Raw genomic sequence first — 19455 nt, 5'->3', positions numbered from 1 at the left:
GATGTTTTTCTCACTTAACATTTAGCATAAAAATTTCATTATAAACTCTTCATAAACCTCTTTTAATTCCCACATAATATAACATTGAGTGGATGTAGATAATTTACTTAATTGTTCCTTTGCTGTTGAATACTAAAGTCATCACTCGGTTTTTAAAAGGAAACGCTATTATTACAAACAAATTTAAGAATATTCCCAAGTAAAATATAGCTATCCTAGGAACATGGAAAATGACTGAAACACTTTATTTTAAAAAAGCCATGCAACACCAAATTGTGAAATGAGAAGAACCTCACTCACAATATCAGTACATTGAGATAAAGACCCAGATAAAAACCATAAAGCCAGTTTCAACTATATGTAAAATATCACTTTACAGAAAGTAGATTAACCTCTTTTTATTCAGATAAGTAACTGCAAATAGATAAATAGCAGTCAGAATTGATTCTACGTCTACTATCTGTTGGCAACAGTCAACATATCTGCAAAGACCTACTTTGTACCAATTATTATCCTAACTAAAACAAATTTTAGCTGTTTAACTATAAAATTAGCCTTAAACCAGATTTAGGTAGCATGATAGATATGAGGTTAGCTTTGTAGCTAAGAGGCTTGTATGTAAGTTTATTCAAAGTTTGATGCCTTTTTGTAGATCTCTCTGCAAAGGAAAAACCTAAAAATGGAACTGGGTCTCAATTATGACCACTCGCCTCCAACTTAAGCTTAAGCAAAAGACTGCAGCTGTTCTCAATGTGTCAGTGTACTCTGATGGCCCATAAAGTCTGCAGCACAGAATGACTTTCCCTGATACCTGCTTTTACCTGATAGTAAGCAGCTCGCTGTAACTGATCAGTAGCTCTTTCTACATGCACCTCTGAGCTTTCCACATTGGCTTCTATGCTATCTGCAAAAAAGAAGAGCAGTGGATGTTTTACCAAACTCAGATGTTTCAAGACTGTAACTTGAACAGACTTATGCAGTTATGGGTCCAGCTATGAAATCAAAAGTTACTAACTCCATAAGAGAATAGCCCTATTCTTTGGAAATAAACACTGAAACATTTAGGGAAAAAGAGTTATGAAGTATACAACTCACTCACAAATGGCTCGGAAAAAATTACATATACACATATGACAAGAAAAAAACTTCTGAGGTGTTCTAAATTAAAATTACAGTGGCCAGGGAAGTGAAAGACAGCACAGTTAAGCTGTTAAGAGCTGTGGACCAGCTCTGACACAACTGTTCGCATTCCTGTACATCCGTTGGAATTTAGGATAAATTTCCAGGTGGCTATTTCCACAATAATCCAAAAGAGAGAAGAGCCAGGCACCAGAGAACCCCAGGAGCCCCCACTTCTAATTTACACATGAACTTTCCAAGCTGCTGCTCACCGCCAACCCACCTGGGTGGACACTTCTTCCTTTCTGTCTCTGCAGCGCCTAGCTCTGCTTCACCTTCTCCCATCCTGTGTCTATAGCTAATGTAAATTCTTCCAGAACAGCTTATACCTTTCTCCCCACTACATGATGTATAAAAAACACTTGCAAAACTCAGGGACAATGGACATGTTCTCTCTCCTACCTAGCCGTGCTGCAGGTGGTCTAGACTCCATGCCCCAAGACCAGTCTTCTTTTTTTTGCTAGCAATGGCTTAATGAACTCTTTCTTTTAAAAAGACTTTCTTTTAAAAAGACTTTTTAAAAAGCCATGGATGTTAAAATATCTTGTTTAACACATATATAGAAAGAGCGAGAGCAAATAAAAAGTAAATGGGGCAGAATGTTAACAAGAGGTAAGTCTGTGTAAAGGTTATAAAAGAGTTCCTTGTAGTACATATTTTTGCAACATTTTACAAACTTGAAATTATTTCCAAATAAAAAAGCTTAAAAAAGAGTTACTAGTCTCATAATTGTACAAGTTTCTGGAGATAATGCTGGGAAGCTGAGAGCTATTTCTCTAAACAGCCAGACTTACCAAGAGGCTATGGCAAGTAAATGAAGCTGAATATTCATGGAGGCCTCACTTTAACTTCTTTATTTGACCACATATAAAAATTGCCAAGAAAATAAATTTAATAAATTTTTAAATGGCATTCTTAAATTCCTAAGATGCATTTTACTGACTTCTTGGCATATAAATACTATCAACTCATCTCTATGTAAAAATATTAATAATACATACCAATCAGATCACCCTGGTCATGGATCATCATTGCTAAATCTTTAAAAATCTGATTGACATCCAAAATGTCGGCCTAAGGAACACAAAAAACAATTAACAGTAAGCAACATGTTAGAAGATTCATTTCCTCTACTTATCTAAAGTTAGTAACTTACCTAAAGCTATTAACACATTTTTTAAGACTTATAAGTCCTATATAAAGTTCTTAGAACTGTGCAATAAACACTTCATAGTATTAGCTATTATTAACTATTACTTAATTGGTCCCTATGACATCCCAATGAGACATGTATTATCCCCCCATTCTACAGGAGAGAAAACGGGGGCTCAGAGAAATTTAATGACTTGTCCCAAGGTCTCATAGCGGCAGAACTGAGAATTAAAAGTTCAGGATGTTTTCATTATGTTACTATGTCTCCTTTATATTTAATCATTTAGTAACTCTACAAGCATTGAAGCCAGGATTAGATTTCAAAGGCCATGCTTTTTCAATTGAAATACACTGCCTCTTAAAATGCTACAATAAAAAACCTTGAAAGCAATGAATTCCTAATCATAATTTGTCAAGAATAGTTCTTGCCAGCACCTCAACTACTTGCTAACAGTCTGCTAGTTGCTGTGGATACAAAGGGGCTTTTTAACTAACTGGGGGTTGAGGGGATGAGTACAAAAGATAAATAAGAAGGGCTTTTTATGGGTAATGACTAATAAATGGTATAGAACATTGTGCAGAGGAGAAAAACTTAAGACTTGAATTGTGCCTTGAAGCAAAAGAGAAGCCATATAAAAAGAAAGGTAACTGAGTTAAAGAGCAAATAGGCCAGCCTGGCTGAACGAAAATGTGATACTGTAATTTATATCAAATATAAGTTTTGTCTTCATCCCATTCCCAGGAGAGCTCCTAAAACTCTTAGAATTTCCTAAGTGATAAAGGATAAAAGTGTCTTTTGTTATTCATAACAAGCCCCTTTCAAACACATGAGTTTGTGTTAATGACCTGACTTTTGGAAAGCCCCTAAGGATGGGGCATGCTTGACAAGGAAACCTGCCTAGTGATTAGAGGTTAGAAACTTTCAGTCTCATTCTGGGGAGGGGAGAGACTCTGGCGGTTGAATCAATTCCCAGTGGCCAATGATTTAATCAATCAAGCCCATGCACTGAAGCTTCCATAAAAATCCTAAACAACGGGGTTCTGAACACGGAGTCCTGGGAGAATGGCACACCTACAGAGAGCATGGAAGCTCCCCATTCCTTCCCACACACCTTTCCCTATGCATTTCTTCCATCTGTCTATTCCTGAGTTATATCCTTTAATAAAAGTCATCTAGTAAGCAAACTATTTTCCTGAGTTCCGTGAGCGACTCTGGAAAATTAATCAAACCCAAGGAGGGGGTCATAGGAATCTCCAATTTATAGTTTGTCAGTCAGAAGTACAGTTGACAACCTAGACTTGCAACTGGCATCTGAAGTGTGGGACTGAATCCTTGATCTATGGGACCTGATGCTGACTTCGGGCAGGTAGTGTCAGAACTGAGGTAAATTGTAGGACACACAGCTGGTGTGACGGAATTGCCTGATATGGAAAACATCCACACATTTGGTGACCAGAAGTGTCAGAAGCGTAGTGTGAGAGTAGAGGAGACATATAGGGAGCGTGTTGTTTTTCCATTAGAACAGGGTTTGCGTGTTAGATGTAGAAAATGACTGGATATGAAAATCAAGCCTGGCTAAGGAATTTGGACTTAATTCTGATGAATGTGAAGTGCCCATTATATTCCTGACATCCCCTAACTTACATTCCTTTCCTTAGCTCAATATATCTCACTCCCTGCTATAACAGTATTTCTAATGTCAGAAAACCAACTTGATGATTAGTAATAGTAGGTGAAAAAAAGACACAATATATTTGAAGGCAGTAAAATAATCAAACTTGAGGATAAACTGTCTCAGCTAAAACCAGACACTAAAGGGACCCAGGACAGTGGATCTCAACCCTGACTGCATATTATAATATCTGGGGAATTTGTAAAAAAATTATGCCCAGGACCTGTTATGGATATTTGCCCATTTTAACCCTACAGAAAAACTGGAGCTTCACATAGTCCAAACTAATAATTGGTGTGTGGCGAAGGAGAGGTGGGGCATTTAAAAAAAAAGTCCAAGTAATTCTAATATGCAGTCAGGGTTCAGAACCACTGCCACCGATGAAGGTCATGGAGGAGCTCAAAGTTTCTCCTCTTTACAACTCTCTTCTCCCCACTGCCTCCAGGGATGGCAGTCTTCTACCTCTATGGACAAGAAAACTACTCAGGTTTAAAGATATTTGGTCATTGTGCAAAGTTAAAGTTGAAAACTCAAGTTAAAAAAAGGCCTTGAGACCTCTCCTTCAATGCCCATCTCAAAAACTGTTCCTACATCTCTGACCCACTGAAGTGATAACCACAATTTAGGATTAGATTTTGGGAGGCATAAGAATGGAGCAATCTTTTTGTCCTGCCTTTATTCTGGGCTATTCGGACTAGCATAGGGGCTCCCCATAGAACCCTACCTAACCTAGAGGTTGGTACTGAGGTTTGGGGGTAAAGTCTTAAGGAACAATAAAATATTTGTTTGTCTTGTTCTGTTCTCCTTGAATATTCATATGGAGACCACAGAAGATACAGAGACTGAGGAAAAGATTTGGGTATTCTTGGGCACCATCACCGATAGCATAAGAATAGTTCAAATTCATCACGATTATATTGAGACATAATATCCAAATCATACAACGACTCATTTCATGTTTTCTCATAACTGCTGAGAGAAAATCCAAGTGCAGATATGTTGAATCAAATAAAAAACATGACCTGGCTCTCACCTCCAGTTGCCGAATTGCCGTTTCCCTCTCTTTAATAAGTTCCAGATCCTGCTCAGTGACGGCCACTTCATCCTCCTGGCTTTGCATCTGGTTCCATTCCTCATGGCTGCAGGGAGACAAGCACACTAGCTGATTCCTCCTCTCCAAGGTGTGCTTGAGACATATCTACATTTCTACTGCCAGTAGAGCCTATCCAAAGATACTACCAGGGCTCCAACTCCTCAGGTATCCCTTAGGGCCACATTCTTCATGTCTAGAGGCAAAGCACTGATAATACCAAGAAAACAAAGTCCCAGCTTTCATGGGCAAGAGTGAGATGAAGCAGAATTATGAGGGATGGGACTCCTTGCTGTTTCCATTTCAGGGTATACTCTGCAATCTTGCTAGGGCTTGTTAGACAAAGCAGGCAGAGATTTTAAGTCAGTGATGTATCATGCCCATTCTCTTCCAGAGCACTCTCACAGTGCGAGCTGAGTTGGTATCTTGAGTACTAAGTGGGTGGAGAACAGGCTAAGTGACCTGTCAGTGCTTCGCTAATTAGTCCAACAGAATCACATTGCCTGGTTTTCGGAAGTCTCCTTAAGATTGTTTTGGGTTAAATGCCTCTTAACAGAAAACCAAAGTAAAAAGCTAGTGAAATGTTATAACTCTTCTATTCGGGTACCAATATTTAGAAGAAAGGCCTGTGACACATTACACTAGACATGAAACCCTTTGAAAATCCAGTTTCAGCATTTTCCCAACACTATGCATAAATCACGTCATCTCCAAAATATTTAAAGAATTGCCTCCATGTACTAGATACAAAACTGAATTAGATAGCACCCCAGGCCGAGCACCCCAGGCCTTTGAGGTCCTCATAATATAGTGAGAGGAAATAGATACATACCTATGACCGAACGTTTTAAGTTCTGAACTAATACCATGAATACATTTCTTTCTTTTTAAACTGTTCCTTTGTTTTTAATCATTTAAAATAACAACCAAGATACACAATTCTTATAAAAAGGAAAGTTGGAAGGTTGATTTTTTTTAATTTTTATTTTTCAACTAGAGTTGAAATGTATTATCCACGAATACCTTTCTATGGAACTACAGTAAGTTCTCAATGTTGATAGGTTCTGCAACTTTAAGAGAAACAACATACAACAAAACCAATTTTACCATAGGCTAATTGATATAAGCAAGAGTTAAGCTCCTAGTCAACATTATAAGGAAATGATGCTGAACAAAACACCATTATTTGAGGACCTGCTGTAGTTGAATTCAGTTTGAAGAAGTTAAGGAGATATCTTTCAGGTACAAATTGCTTTTTCTTTTAATACTCCTAGAAGGTTGAGCTGCCTCCATGTCAGAGAAGAGTAAACAAAGATCCAATAACTTTGAAGAACTTAAATCTGAATTAAGAGATAAAATGATTCAGACCTCCTGATCTGCAGATGTGTGGCTTCATGCTTATTTCAAGTGAGCAAGGCTCTCTCCCTGACACATAGACATGGAGAGGGAGAGTTCCTGGAATTTTTTATTTACCTTGAAATTATTTCTCCCATAATTCAAAGATCTTGGAAAAGCCCATGGTTTTGACTTTATTTGGTGGATTATAAGTTACCCACCCTAGGTCTCCCTTTTCTTTCTTTTTTTAATCACTGATTTCTAAAATTAAATGTATAAAGTATAGAATCCCATCTCAACTAGCCAGTAGGTTGTCTGAATAATTCCTTTACCTGTCAAATGAGACGAGCTGTTCCTCTCTTTGCCTCTCCTCCGCCTAAAAAGCAAGAGGGCATTATAGCTGCTGTTATCCAGAAACATGTCACAGACACAGAAAATAATGGCTTCCGTTAGCTAGAGTGTAAAGGAGCAACATTCTTTGGCTCCAACAGGATCTATATGATAGCACAGGGTTCTGGTAATCTGTCTTGACTAGAAATGGGTGTGAAGTAGTTGAAGGCAAATCTGTATTCCAGTTTGGGCTCAAACCCTACTGAACAGGATAGAGAAAGCATGGGTAGGAGAGAAGATTAAAAATAATGATAACCTATTTAAAATTTGAAGGGAGGTAGATTAAGGTAAAGAGTTGAAAATTGGAAAGGAAACAAATTTCCAGAACATATAAAGACTTTTTAATGGATTACTTATAGCATATTAGATACTGAAGTGGAAAGCTCACTTCAGAAACCAGTTAATGCACGTATTAATTTTGTAATTTAAAAACAAACTAAGAAAAAAATGTTAAAAGAGCAATCTATTCCCATTTTTTAAAAGCTTTCCCTTTTTATAATAGCATTAAAAGGACAAGCAAAATGAAAAAATTTCAAAAATTCTACCCACATAGAGGAACACTGTGGTTTTTAAAAATTTTTTTACTTTTCCCCAGACCAAGAAATAAAACACTGCTAGTGTCCTAAAACGTATGTGCCCTTCTCCAGTTACAACACACCCCTCCTTTAAAGTAACCATTATCCTGACTTTGTGATAATCATTTTCTTATATTTTATCTATCTAGTGATATGTATCCTTATTTAATATCATTTTACCTGATTTTGAACTTTACGTGAATGGAATTATACTGATTGTATTCTTTCGTGCTAGTTGGATCACACATTATGCCAGATCCATCCATCGTTCATTTTCTTTGCCGTATGACATTATAGTATATAAATATATCACAATGTAGTTATCTATTCTACTGCTGATGGACATTTGGAAGTTTGCAATTTTTGACTCCTACAAATAATACTGCAATAAGCATTCTTCTACATGTACCTTGGTACCAACATATACTGTTTTCTCTAGGGTAGAACTGCTGGGTCCTAAGGAGTACATGTGTTCTGAAGTTACAGCCAAAATGTTTTCCGGCATTTATTCTAATTCATATAACCATTGGCCACCTACGAAAGTTCCTGTTGCATTGTATCCATAACAACCACCCTCGTGTTCACAGGATTTACATTTTTTGCCCTTCTTTTAGACATGAAATAGCATCTCATTGGGGTTTTAATCTGCAATTCCATGACTACTGAAGAAGTTGAGTACCTTTCCATTTGTTTGACCATTATTCAAAATACTACTAAAATGTTATTTGACCTTTTCACTATGTTGACATTTCACCTTTTTCACTGTGTTGACATTTGTACTCATGGGGCAAAAACAAAGGTGGATAAAACTGCTGGCACTTTAATAAAAATCAAGGCACCAAAGTGTGCTAGGATTATTGTATTCTTTATCACCATACATGGGGGCGGGGGAAAGCCGTTTTGTCTTTAACGAAGTCATTAAAAGTATTAATTAATTAAATCTCAACACCTCAATACCTGTCTTTTTAATATTCTGTATGATGAAATGGGAAGTACACATAAAGCACTTCTGCTGCATACAGAAATATGATGTTTAAGTCTATGGCCATGCCACCCTGAACAAGCCCGATCCCATCTGATCTCAGAAGTTAAAGAGGGTAGGGCCTAGTTAGTACTTGGATGGGAGACCACCTAGCAAGACCAGGTGCTACAGGCGTAAAAGATAAAAATAAAAACAATAAGGGACTGTAGGCCAACAAGGTCCTTGCAATCTGTGACGTCAACCAAGGGCTGCCTCGCCTTAAAAAAAAAAAAAAAAGAGAGAGAGAAATATGATGCTTGTCTCCAGGAAAAGCATTTGTGTAACTGAGTTGCTGGGCAAACTAGATATTATTTTTAGGGAACATCATTTTTACTTATTCAACATGGCTTATATTTAAATATAAAACTTCTATAAACTTTTTAAAATTTATAAACTTTTAAATAAAATATGCTTATATATACACAAGCTTTCATATATATGACATGTAAAAGAATGACTGACAATCTTGGTTATTCAGATGGTATTTTGGCAGACAAGTTCTTAAAAATAAACAATGTGAGCATTTCCCTTCAAGAAAAACAATGGATATTTTTTTTGCCAGGGATAAAAATCTAGCTTTCAAATTAAAAAAAAAAAATAGAATTCTAAAAAACTCGTATCTACCACTTGTAAACTTCCAATATCTAAAGACTTTTCTGATAAAATCGTACATGGATAAAAGATCCAAAGTATCAAATAGACCAACAGATTTTAATGTAGCAGAGTATTAGAAAGTCATTAATATGGTTTTAGATTCCACAATGCACCTAACTTGTCAAGTTTTGATGTAGTATCAAAGAAGAATAAAACAATGACTTGAAGAGGTTACTTAAAATACTCCTTTTTTTTCCTAATTACATATCTCTGTAAGGCTAGATTTTCTTCAGATACCTCAGCCAACACAACATATCACAACAGACTTAAAACAGAAGCAGGTATGAAAATCTAGCTTCCTTCTATTATGCCTGACATTAAAAAGATGTGCAAAAATGAAAACAGTGTCCACTGAATGTTCTTTATTCTTTTGGAAAAAGTTGTTCTTAATCAAATCTCATTTACATTTATGTTGACATGTAATGGGTTCATTATTATTTATAAAAATAAATTAATAAGCATTTTCAAAACTTCTCAGTTTTAATTTCTAATAAAATATATTATCAATAGATGTCATTGAGACACGAAAATTCTTTGAGATCCTTAATAATTAAAAGTGTAATGGGGTCCTGAGATCAAAAAGTTTGAGAAACTCTTGTTCTATTGGGTTGTGTCTTTCTCATACTGATTCATGGGAATTCTTTATATATTCTGTATACTAGCCCTTTTTCAGTTATACATATGACAATATCTTCTCCCTGTTTAGGGTTTGTCTTTTCATATTTTAACTACTTTCTTGGCTCTTCATTCTTTTCTGCTTTTCAGGGTTACCATCTGGGATCACCTTCCTGAAGTACAATTCTTTAGACTATTCTTAAGTGTGCTGACAGCAAACTCTTTTAACTAAAACTCTTTTGACTAAAAATGTCTTTAGCCCTCATTCTGGATATCTAAGTATCTAAGATATCTGAATCCTAAGTAGGCAGTTATTGTCCTTCATAACATTAAAGACAGCACTCTACTAGCTTCCACTGTTGAGAAGTCAACTACAATCTAACTATTGCATCTTTGAAGTATTCTGTTGTTTTCTCTTGCCATTTTTATAATTTTCTCTTTGATGTTCTGAAGTTTCTCTCTGATGTTTCTAAATGAGTCTTTTATTTATCTCTCCTAGGACTGGTTGGGCTTCTTGAAACTACAGATTAGTCTTTCATCTGTTCTGAAATAATATCAACCATTATCTCTTCAAATATCATCTCTGTTTGTTCTACTCTCATTCCTTAACTCCAATTAAAACTGTTAGATTCTTTCACTTCATTCTTCATTTCTCATAACCTTTCTCCCCTATTTAACTTCTTAACCCCCTGTCTTACATGTTAGATAGTATCTTCTAACTTACTTTCTAGTGAACTATATATCCATTAAGTTTTTAATTTCCATATTATATTTTCCAATTCTAGAAAATCTTTTGATGATTTTCTAAAATGTAGTTCCCTGCTTCCCTATAGTTTCTGCAGAGGTTTTCAAATTTTTCTTTTATTTCTTTAAACACAGTAAGTACAGTTTCTTATAATTCTAATATATGAAGTCTTTGGGGGTCTATTTCACCTCACTGTTGTTTCTACTAGTTCTTATTCAGGGTTATTTGTTTCTTTGTGTACTTGGCTATTGCTAACACTATGCTGTTCACATTTCAGAAATTGTTTAAGGGTATCCTTTCAGGACTAGGATAAAGGTGTCTAACCTGAGAGGATTTGTATTTGCTTCAGTACCTAGGTACTGTAGCAGTCCTGGGACTACTTCAAGTTTGAGGCTTTTGGACCATTCAGGTAGTATGAACTTGCCTGAAGGTTACTTTGTGGTGCAACTTATCCTCTGGATTTCCCCTCCCTCCTACTGTCCTCCACCCACTCAGCTCAGGATGAATGCAATCTTTTTGTAATTCGAAGGGGGAAAGAAGAGCTTTCTTTTGATTTACCTATATCCTAAGAATATAGTCTTTTAGGACCCAGTTTAATTTGAGAAGCATCTTCCTTTAGATTCTCCACCTTGCATGGACTCTGGGCTTTTGACTTTTGTCTTGTCTCATGCCATGAGAACATCAAAACTGAAGTTCACTTTTGCCCTCAGTAAATGTACTCAATGCAAAGCAGTTTCAGTGCTTTGCTTACCTCTCTGGGTACTTACCTGCTCTTAGATTTTGACCTTAATATCTTCATGGCTCTTTGGAACTTTTGAGAGTTGGATTGTTAAAATCTAGTATTTGTTAATCCTTTCCAAAGAAAAGTCTACTCCAAGTAACCTAGCCTGCTATATTCTAGGAAACAGATTCTTTTTTCTATTTTAAAGTTTTTAACATAAGACCAATATAACAATAAAAAAGAAAATAATACATAATTCTACCTGTCACTTTTTTTAACCTTTGTGCTTATCCCTTTCTAGTCTTTGACAATACATGCACACATTTTTTTACATAGGTTATACCAATCCGGCATTTTCACAGCAGCTAATGTCTATGTTTATTATTTAGGGAATAAATAGTAAACAAAGACTAACTGTCGAAGAGGAAAAAAAAACTTAGGAAAGAATATCCTGAAATTTGCAAAGGCTTTCTTTTGAGAATAAACTTACAGAAAGACGAGATCCAGCTCTTGCTCTGGCAATACTCTCCTTTTCCTTTTCAGATACCCTTCTCTGCACGGCCTGGAAATTGTTTAAGGCTGCAGAGAAGTCATTCATGAGCCGTTCCTTCTGAAGTCTCTGCTGGCGCTAAGGAAATTAAACAAGAACTTGAAATTTCTTGTTAACCCCAAATCATTTGATTTAAATGCCCATTTAAAGCGAAATTATAACCCCTAAAAATTCACAAATAGGAAAATTACTATGAAATAGACTCTTCCATAAATTAATAAATTTTCTTTTTGCTAACTCAAATCCCTGGTTAATACTATAGGTGAACTCAGAATTTTTCTTTTGTTCTGACAAACCTGGGAATTGGATGTTATTTACCTTGTAAGGTAATCTCAGAGGGAACTGCAATTTTGGTTCCCTGGAGAATCAAGAGCAGAATAAAAACCTCTGGACTCAGGCTGGATCCAAACAGAGATTGTTTTTTACTAAAATGTTCAAACTATATTCATCTATACTGAGTTCACAGCTTTCCTGAAAACCATAGCATCATTTTCCTTTACACTATAGTGAGATTTAAAATCTTTTTGAGAACCTGAAAACTACTTTGTATAGTTACGGGTTACCTTAACTAAGCTTACTGATTCTGTGCAAAATCACATAACTGAGAACCTGCTGTGTGCTAAGAATACATAAATAAAAACTCATTCCTGATCTCAAACGCCTTGTATTTGTAGATAAAGGATATAGACATATAAGTAACAAATCATTATAAATAACCGCTGTATCCAATCAGTACTATAGGAGTTTAGTGGCAGGTATAATCGGTAAGAATTCAATTGGTCAAAAGGCCCTCAAGAGGAGGTAGAAGCTGAAGAAAGAGTAAGGTGTAAATGAGCAGAGAGGAGGGATTAGGCAAATCCAGGTAGGAGGACAGTGTGAGTAAAGGCACCTTGGTAGAAATTTTAAAAGAATCTATAAGGAGATAGTTTGACTGGAATGGAACCAAAGGGTTTTTTTTTTTCATGAGAATAGCTAAAAGATAAAATTGGAAATGCAGGGAAGGGGCTGACCACCCACGGTTTTAAATGCCAAACTAATGATATTGGGACTCAAACTCTAAAGAACAATGGCAAAGAAGATTTCTGAGGAGGGAACATGAGGGATACGAAATGATAACTTAGAAAAATTAGTCTGTGGTGGTATACAACATGGAATGGAAAAAAGAAAAAGTCAAAATGATTACTGCAATAGTCTCGGTTTAAGGTTAGGAGGATATAGTATAAGTGATGGGAACACAAAGAAATGAATTTAAGAAACACTATGACTTAGTGAATGGCCATGGGGGAAGGGGATAAAGTAAATGACTCAAATTTCACACCTGGAAGAGTAATGGTAATACTGAAAGCAAATTTAGATGTGGAACCTTTTTTCCTTTTCCTCAAATTTTTATTTTTTCATAAACATTGTAACAAAAAGGAAGAAAAACATCATTCCCTAAAATCTCACTATCCAAAAATACTCTCCTTTAAGTATATCATCAACATTCTCCATGTCGCTATGCTCTTCACATTTATGGTCTTTGTTACATTATATTCCATCAAGCTGATCTAGTAAATTTTATGTAAACATTCTTTCTAAATTGTTCCCACTTTTAAATCATTATAAAGCTAAATTGAGTCCCATTATAACAGCTAATATTTATATAGTGCTTACCATGTGCCAGTACTAAGTACTTCATATAATAACTCATTTAATCCATATAACGACCTATATTAATTAGATACTATTATAGTCCTTGTTTTACAGAGGCACAAGGAGGTTAATATTTGCCTAGGGCCACACAGTAAGTGGCACAGATAGAATTTAAACCCAGGATATTTGGCTCCAGAGTACTTATATTTTTTCTCTTAGAACTTTTTTCTCTCAGGACGAATTTGTATGAGTAGAAATATTAGGTCAAAAGGCTCAAATTTTTCTATGTCAGTAAGTATTGCCAATTAAGGAGTTTGAGTGAAAAAGGAGGACTTCAGTACAAGACAACACATTAAATTTTAGATGAAGACAGTATATTCAAGAGGAGATGTCAGAATAGGAATTGGCAATATGGGCCAAGTAGTTGTCAGAGGCTTAGGAACAGGGCTGGAAAAAGATCTGGGGGTCGTGCTCATAAAGGTGACAGGGAACTCATAAGAGCAGAGAGGACTCCTGAGGGAGAAAGCATAAAGTGAGAAAATTACAGGATCAGTGCAGAGCCTTGGGGTGTGCCCACTTTTAAAAAGCTGTAGAGTCAGAGAAAGAGGCTGAGACTCTACCTGGGGTTAGAGAAGATAGGCCAGAAAGAGATGACCAGAGTAGGGGGACAAAATGAAAGGGAATCATGCAAAGAAGAAAGTTTCAGTGGAGACAGGAAGGGCAAGAGGATCAAATGAATCAGAGAAGAAAAGTGAATAAGAACCCAAAAAAGGCCACTGGCTTTGGCAACTAGATCACAAATGACAGACAGTACGTAAGTATGAAAAAATGCTGAAAAGTGGCATGTATGGTTTGATGTACAGCAGAAAAAAAAATAGGTGACGGGGCTAAAATTAATTAGATTGAGAAAGACTTGAAAGAGAAAAGTATCAACACAATAGAAGGAAGGGAATCAAGAAATTATTCTTGTAGATCTATTTCATGTTCTTAACAATCCAAGATAATGGAAAAGAATAATAGCATACATCCAAAAGTAATTTCTTTTTGATTTTGAAATACAATAGAAGCATTTTTTTTGGTAGCAGATTTAACTTTCTATTTATATTTTGCTTAGGCTACTACTTAACTCTTAAGTACTTTCAATACCCTGTTTGCATCAGACACTTGGACTCCTTTTTCATTACTACTATTATCTACAAGTATGTATTTCCTAAGTGCACAGCTGGGAGGAGGAAGGAGTAATTTGAGAACAATTTAGATATTGGATGGCAAGGAGGAATTGGTCCATAACTGAAATATCGGCAGGAGTAACAACTAAAATAAATAGCACACAAATAGATAACCAAAGGGTGATTACATGACGATTTCTTTTTATTATAACTGCTTTGTAGCAGGATGACAAAGCATTTAGCCTTGGATCCTCCCTTTTGTGCAGGGGGGTGACAAAATGCCAAAGACTGAACATTAAACAGCTTGCCATTAAACTGGCGATTACCAAATTTTTTTGGAGAGACACAGTAACAATGTGACACCTTGACCTAGTACCATATACACACATACGTATGAAACGAAAGTTTCAAGTAACAATATTTACCCTCCTTACGTGGTACATGCTCTATTTCTACTCTGTTATAACAATGAATCTCTATAAAAAGTATGTGTTTTTAAAGGATTTAAAGGGCCACTGAATATAATGACTTGAAACGAGACATCTTTTTCCTCAAGCATTTCCTCAACCTGAGACCTATGAAAGATTGATGGGACATGAGATTGACTACAAAATATAAAAGACATATGATTGAAATTTACAGATACTAGATACAAAACAAACTAAGATCAAGCCTGAAAATGTGAAGCTGGTAGCCAAACCCCAAAGAGATGTAAACATTGAGATTCCTCTTCAGTTAAACCCATTTTATTAATATATTAATGTATTACTAACATTAATTACTAACAGCCACCACATATTGAGTACCTATTAAGTGCCAGGCGCTTTGTAAAATCTGGTGCATACATTGTTTTTCTTGTCACAACAGCCACATACCCCCATTTTACTGATAAGGAAATTGAGGTTTAGAGAAAGTCTAGCACCAAAGGCCAACATATTTCTGTTTCACACACTGCCTTTCTATTAAAGCAAAGTCTTTCCTATTAAAAAACAAAACAAACAAAAACAGAGAATACCAACCTGTTCTGAAGTAGATAAGGGAAGGGGTAAAGACCCTAATTCCTTCAGTAATTCATTTGTTTCCTTGGCAAGCTGATTTGTAGAGTGTTGTAACTGTTGCCTAAGAGAGAAAAGACATGTTTCAGGATGCTCTCACTTCTTGAGCACTGTTATAGTTAGTATCAGTTTGTTCTCAGAGTGTCCCACAATGCAGGGAATGAAAGGGCACTTGAAGAAATGGATTCCTAGGTGCCCAGATTCACAAAAAAAACCCTGCAGAAATACTACCCAGTGAAACCCATTTCAAGGTTCCTTCAGATTACTGAATAAAATATCTACCTCAAGGAAACCTGCTGATCAGGTATTTTAACTCTTTGGGGAGAAAAAAGTATATCAGCAGTTCTGATAGAAATATAAGAGCAACTGCCCCCACACCTAAATCTAATAGTTTTAACACATTAAACTCTCTCACAAAACTCTCACACTGGATTGCCCAGGAGTTCTGCATGGTTACTGTCTGTCACAGTCCACTGCCTAGAGACCAAATCCAGGCACTGGTGTTGAATGAAATGTGCATTTTTATTAAAAGCACAGCTCCTGCCCTAGGGAACCTCCAAAGATCAACTCCCAAATTCTTGCTTAAAGCTGGTGCTTTTTCAGCTTTAGCCTTGACTTTCCACTGTTCTTTTATGCTTAACTTTGCTGATGGTTTTATGCTGGTGGTTTTGTTCATCACCCCCAAAGTACTTGCAAGTTTTTCCAGATTTCTTTCTTCCCTCTAAAACAAGAAGCCATATCCTGAGTAAAAGGAGTAGAGGGGAAAAGACATTAAGAGGGAAGAATATACAGTTTATTAAGTAGGATTGAAAAGTAGTGGAAATACATAAAGAGCTCCAGTCAGTCATGGTTCCCCTCTGCTATCTAGCCATTTCTACAAAGGTTTTAAGGGAGGACAGAGAAACTACAAGACTAATCATTAATGTTTTTTCACTGCAAAGAGGCCTCCAGGATAAAAAAAAAAAAAAAAAAAAAAAGGAGTCAAAAACAAGAGGGAGTCAGTCACAAGCCTGACCATCCTTGACAGTACTTCCAGATTTAGAGATATTTCACATCTCCCTGGAAAATCTCAAAGTAGTAAGTCATTCTCTTACTCACAATGTCTAGGACCAGAAACAAAGCACATTGTTCAGTATATTTTAAAGATGAAGAATAGGACTTCTAAAAGCAGAAATGGACTCAAGAAGGATGTAATAAAAAGAATCACAAATCCCTACTACCAGTCCACTATTCTCTCAGATTCCTCTTAGGTCATTCTGAATACTTTTTTCTAACATATATATAGTTGGAAATCCAACTAGATTAGATGGTCTCTGTAGATCAAGACTCTCTCTGCCAACAGGGAGGCTCATTTAGGCAGAATACAGTTTAAGAGAAGTAGGAGTTCCCTTCTCTACTTCCCTAAACTGTTCTGCTAAACTGCCCAAGGGAAGAAAGAACCAGAGTTCAAGGACTTTAATAGGCAGAGGGGGAGAGATCACAACCGATTAACGTATTTTGTTGCCCCTCTTCTAGATCCAGCTACTACCTCCTGTCCCACTGCCTCTCGTTCTTACTTCGCAGGCCTGACACCTAAGCTGCCATGCAGCAAGGACATTAAGTAGGTCCTCAAAGGGCCCTCATAAAACCCAACCTTGTTAGGAAGCTACTCACAGATTTTCCTGTAGCTTGGCTGAGTCCTGCTTTGTTCCTAGTTGGCTCATCAAATTCTTTATCTGAGCAGCTGAGAAAAAGGGGGGAAAAGATTTGTTTGAAAGAAAAATACATTTATCATGAGCACCCTATTTCTCATTCCTGGTTTCTCTCCACATCTTGAATAGGTACATGCAACTAATAGAAAGCTTGCTATGATCAAAACTTTGGCATATACATTCCCTTTAAAACTAACTCCGAGGTTCACCTTTCTCCTATAGAGTAACTACTACATCACTAAGTGGAGGGTAGTGGTTTTGTTCATCGCCGCCAAAGAACTTCCAAAGTTTTCCAGACTTCTCATGGCACTGGATAAAAATTTCGTCACCTTTAGAAGGGGCTTAATATAAAATATCAATTCACAAAAATAAAAATATAAACTACTAGTACACAATAATTTTTCTATGGCAAACATTTTTGGAAAGCAGTGTATTTATTATTAATAACAAATTACCACCTACTGAGCACCTCTATGCGCCCGGCACTCTGTTAGGAACTTTGTATACATTATCTTACTAATTTTCTCAGCAACAATCTGAAGTGGATGTATCCTCATTTTGCAGGTGAGAATATATATTTAAAGAAGTATCTTATATAAAGGTACGTAACAGAGTGAAATGCTTGCTCTCTCTCTGACTCTAACTTAATTTTAGCCTGCACTTTTCCCATGGCCTTCAGGCTAATAGCTCCTGCTATAGATAAGCTAATTATTAGAGGAAATTCTGCTTGAAGTTTGAGCTTTTGGAGTAACAACCTCCTACCAGAAGGTACCTCTCCCAAAGAGATGGGGAAATAAATACAAAATAATGAGTTGAATCGAAGATTTGCAGCCTCAAGATCCAACTCAGACCAGCGAGGGTCCACTGACCGGAAACAAAGAGATTTAGAGATTTCTCCATTCTTCCTTGGATCCCTGTTGGTGCCTTGACATATATGGTTGTCAACCACTCTTACCCCTTCTGTTCTCCCTTCCCTTGACAAAAAAGAAGCCTGAATTCTGATTCTCTTAAGATGAATTTGAGGAACCTCTAAGGCCCCATCTTCTTAATAAACCTTTCCTTATTCCAAACTCTGACATTCTGAAGCACTGGGCACATGAACTTTTGGACCAGTAACAGGTACAGAATAAGTAGCAGGGCAAAAAATTCAATCTCAGGCACATAACCTGTGTTCTTTCAACTATGTTGTCTGTAGTCAAATACATGGTTTTGTTCAGATACCTCCTTCCATCTTTTCCTGGATATTTTGCTAAGACTAAGAATGATCATGTTTGAATCCTGGTTGTTTAAGCCCGTAGCCCTGGACTAGGAAAGCAGAAATCCAAAGGAGCTGATTATGTATCAATAAGGAAGAACACTCTAGCACCAGCCTGCCTGGGAATCTGAACACCCCACCCTATCCCTCACTGATTTCTGCAACAGGAATAGAACACTTGATTTCTTTTAAGGACTACTTTCTATTTTCTTTTTCTGGTTGGCAAGAAAAGTGAGGGAGAGTTATTCATTCATTCTTTCATTCACTCATCATTCATTTGTAAAGACTGGAATTTTGTTGCATGATTTTTTATTTTTTCTTGCATGCTTTTTTCAGAGCATTCACTATCTTCTATTACAAGTAACGGGAGAACTAACACAATAATATAGTAGTCTTTGCCAGAAAAAACTATCTTTGAGTTTCACTAGAACTTCAAAAACTTCAAAAGATAACACAACACAATAGGTATATAGTGCCTCCTTTGAGGCAGGATAGGTAGCTCAGGAATGTCCCCTCCCCCTCCAGGATATGGCTCTGAAAAATTTTTCCTTTCTTGACACTTCCCCCAGTTTTAGGCCTGGCAAGGGGAGATAAGGCCAAACCGGTCTTTTCCAGATTAGATGCCATCTTTGGCTAAGGCATGATGACCTTTGTCTAACATTATAATCTCATCCGCATTGCAAATACTGCGGCTCCCGCACCTGACAACATGACAGTTCCAGAAACACCATATAAGGAAGAAAGAGCAGGAAACTGAGCTCCCCAGCTACTGGGAGAAGACAAGGAGGCTACATCAGTACCACATTTCCAGGTTGTATCTACAAGAACAAAAGCCCGGAATCAAGACATCCTCGCAAGACTCTCTCTCTGAGTTTGCCCACATTCCCCTCTTAAGTATGTGTACTTTTGCTTTAATAAACCTCGCGCTTTCCTGCTTGTTGTTCATCTTGCGC

At 36.6% G+C, this 19455-nt stretch overlaps 1 protein-coding gene and 1 pseudogene across 1 annotated transcript in view; one reads left to right on the top strand and one right to left on the bottom strand.

Moving 5' to 3' along the window:
• Nucleotides 1-19455, bottom strand: part of STX12 (syntaxin 12) — a 30480-nt gene that overhangs the window by 1124 nt on the left and 9901 nt on the right. The window contains exons 2-8 of the mRNA XM_039854702.1: nt 17210-17279; nt 15521-15620; nt 11641-11778; nt 6762-6805; nt 5038-5143; nt 2181-2253; nt 822-904 (exon numbers count right to left, since the gene is read on the bottom strand). Coding sequence (XP_039710636.1) covers nt 822-904; nt 2181-2253; nt 5038-5143; nt 6762-6805; nt 11641-11778; nt 15521-15620; nt 17210-17279 — 614 coding nt within the window. The remainder of the gene's footprint in view (nt 1-821; nt 905-2180; nt 2254-5037; nt 5144-6761; nt 6806-11640; nt 11779-15520; nt 15621-17209; nt 17280-19455) is intronic.
• On the top strand, nt 8432-8550 carry LOC120596404 (uncharacterized; annotated as a pseudogene).

This window comes from Pteropus medius, unplaced genomic scaffold (genome assembly GCF_902729225.1).
Source record: "Pteropus medius unplaced genomic scaffold, Ma_sr-lr_union100, whole genome shotgun sequence".
NCBI lineage: Eukaryota > Metazoa > Chordata > Mammalia > Chiroptera > Pteropodidae > Pteropus > Pteropus medius.
Note: the sequence above shows the minus strand (reverse complement) of the source record. Positions and strands in the feature narration are given on the sequence as shown.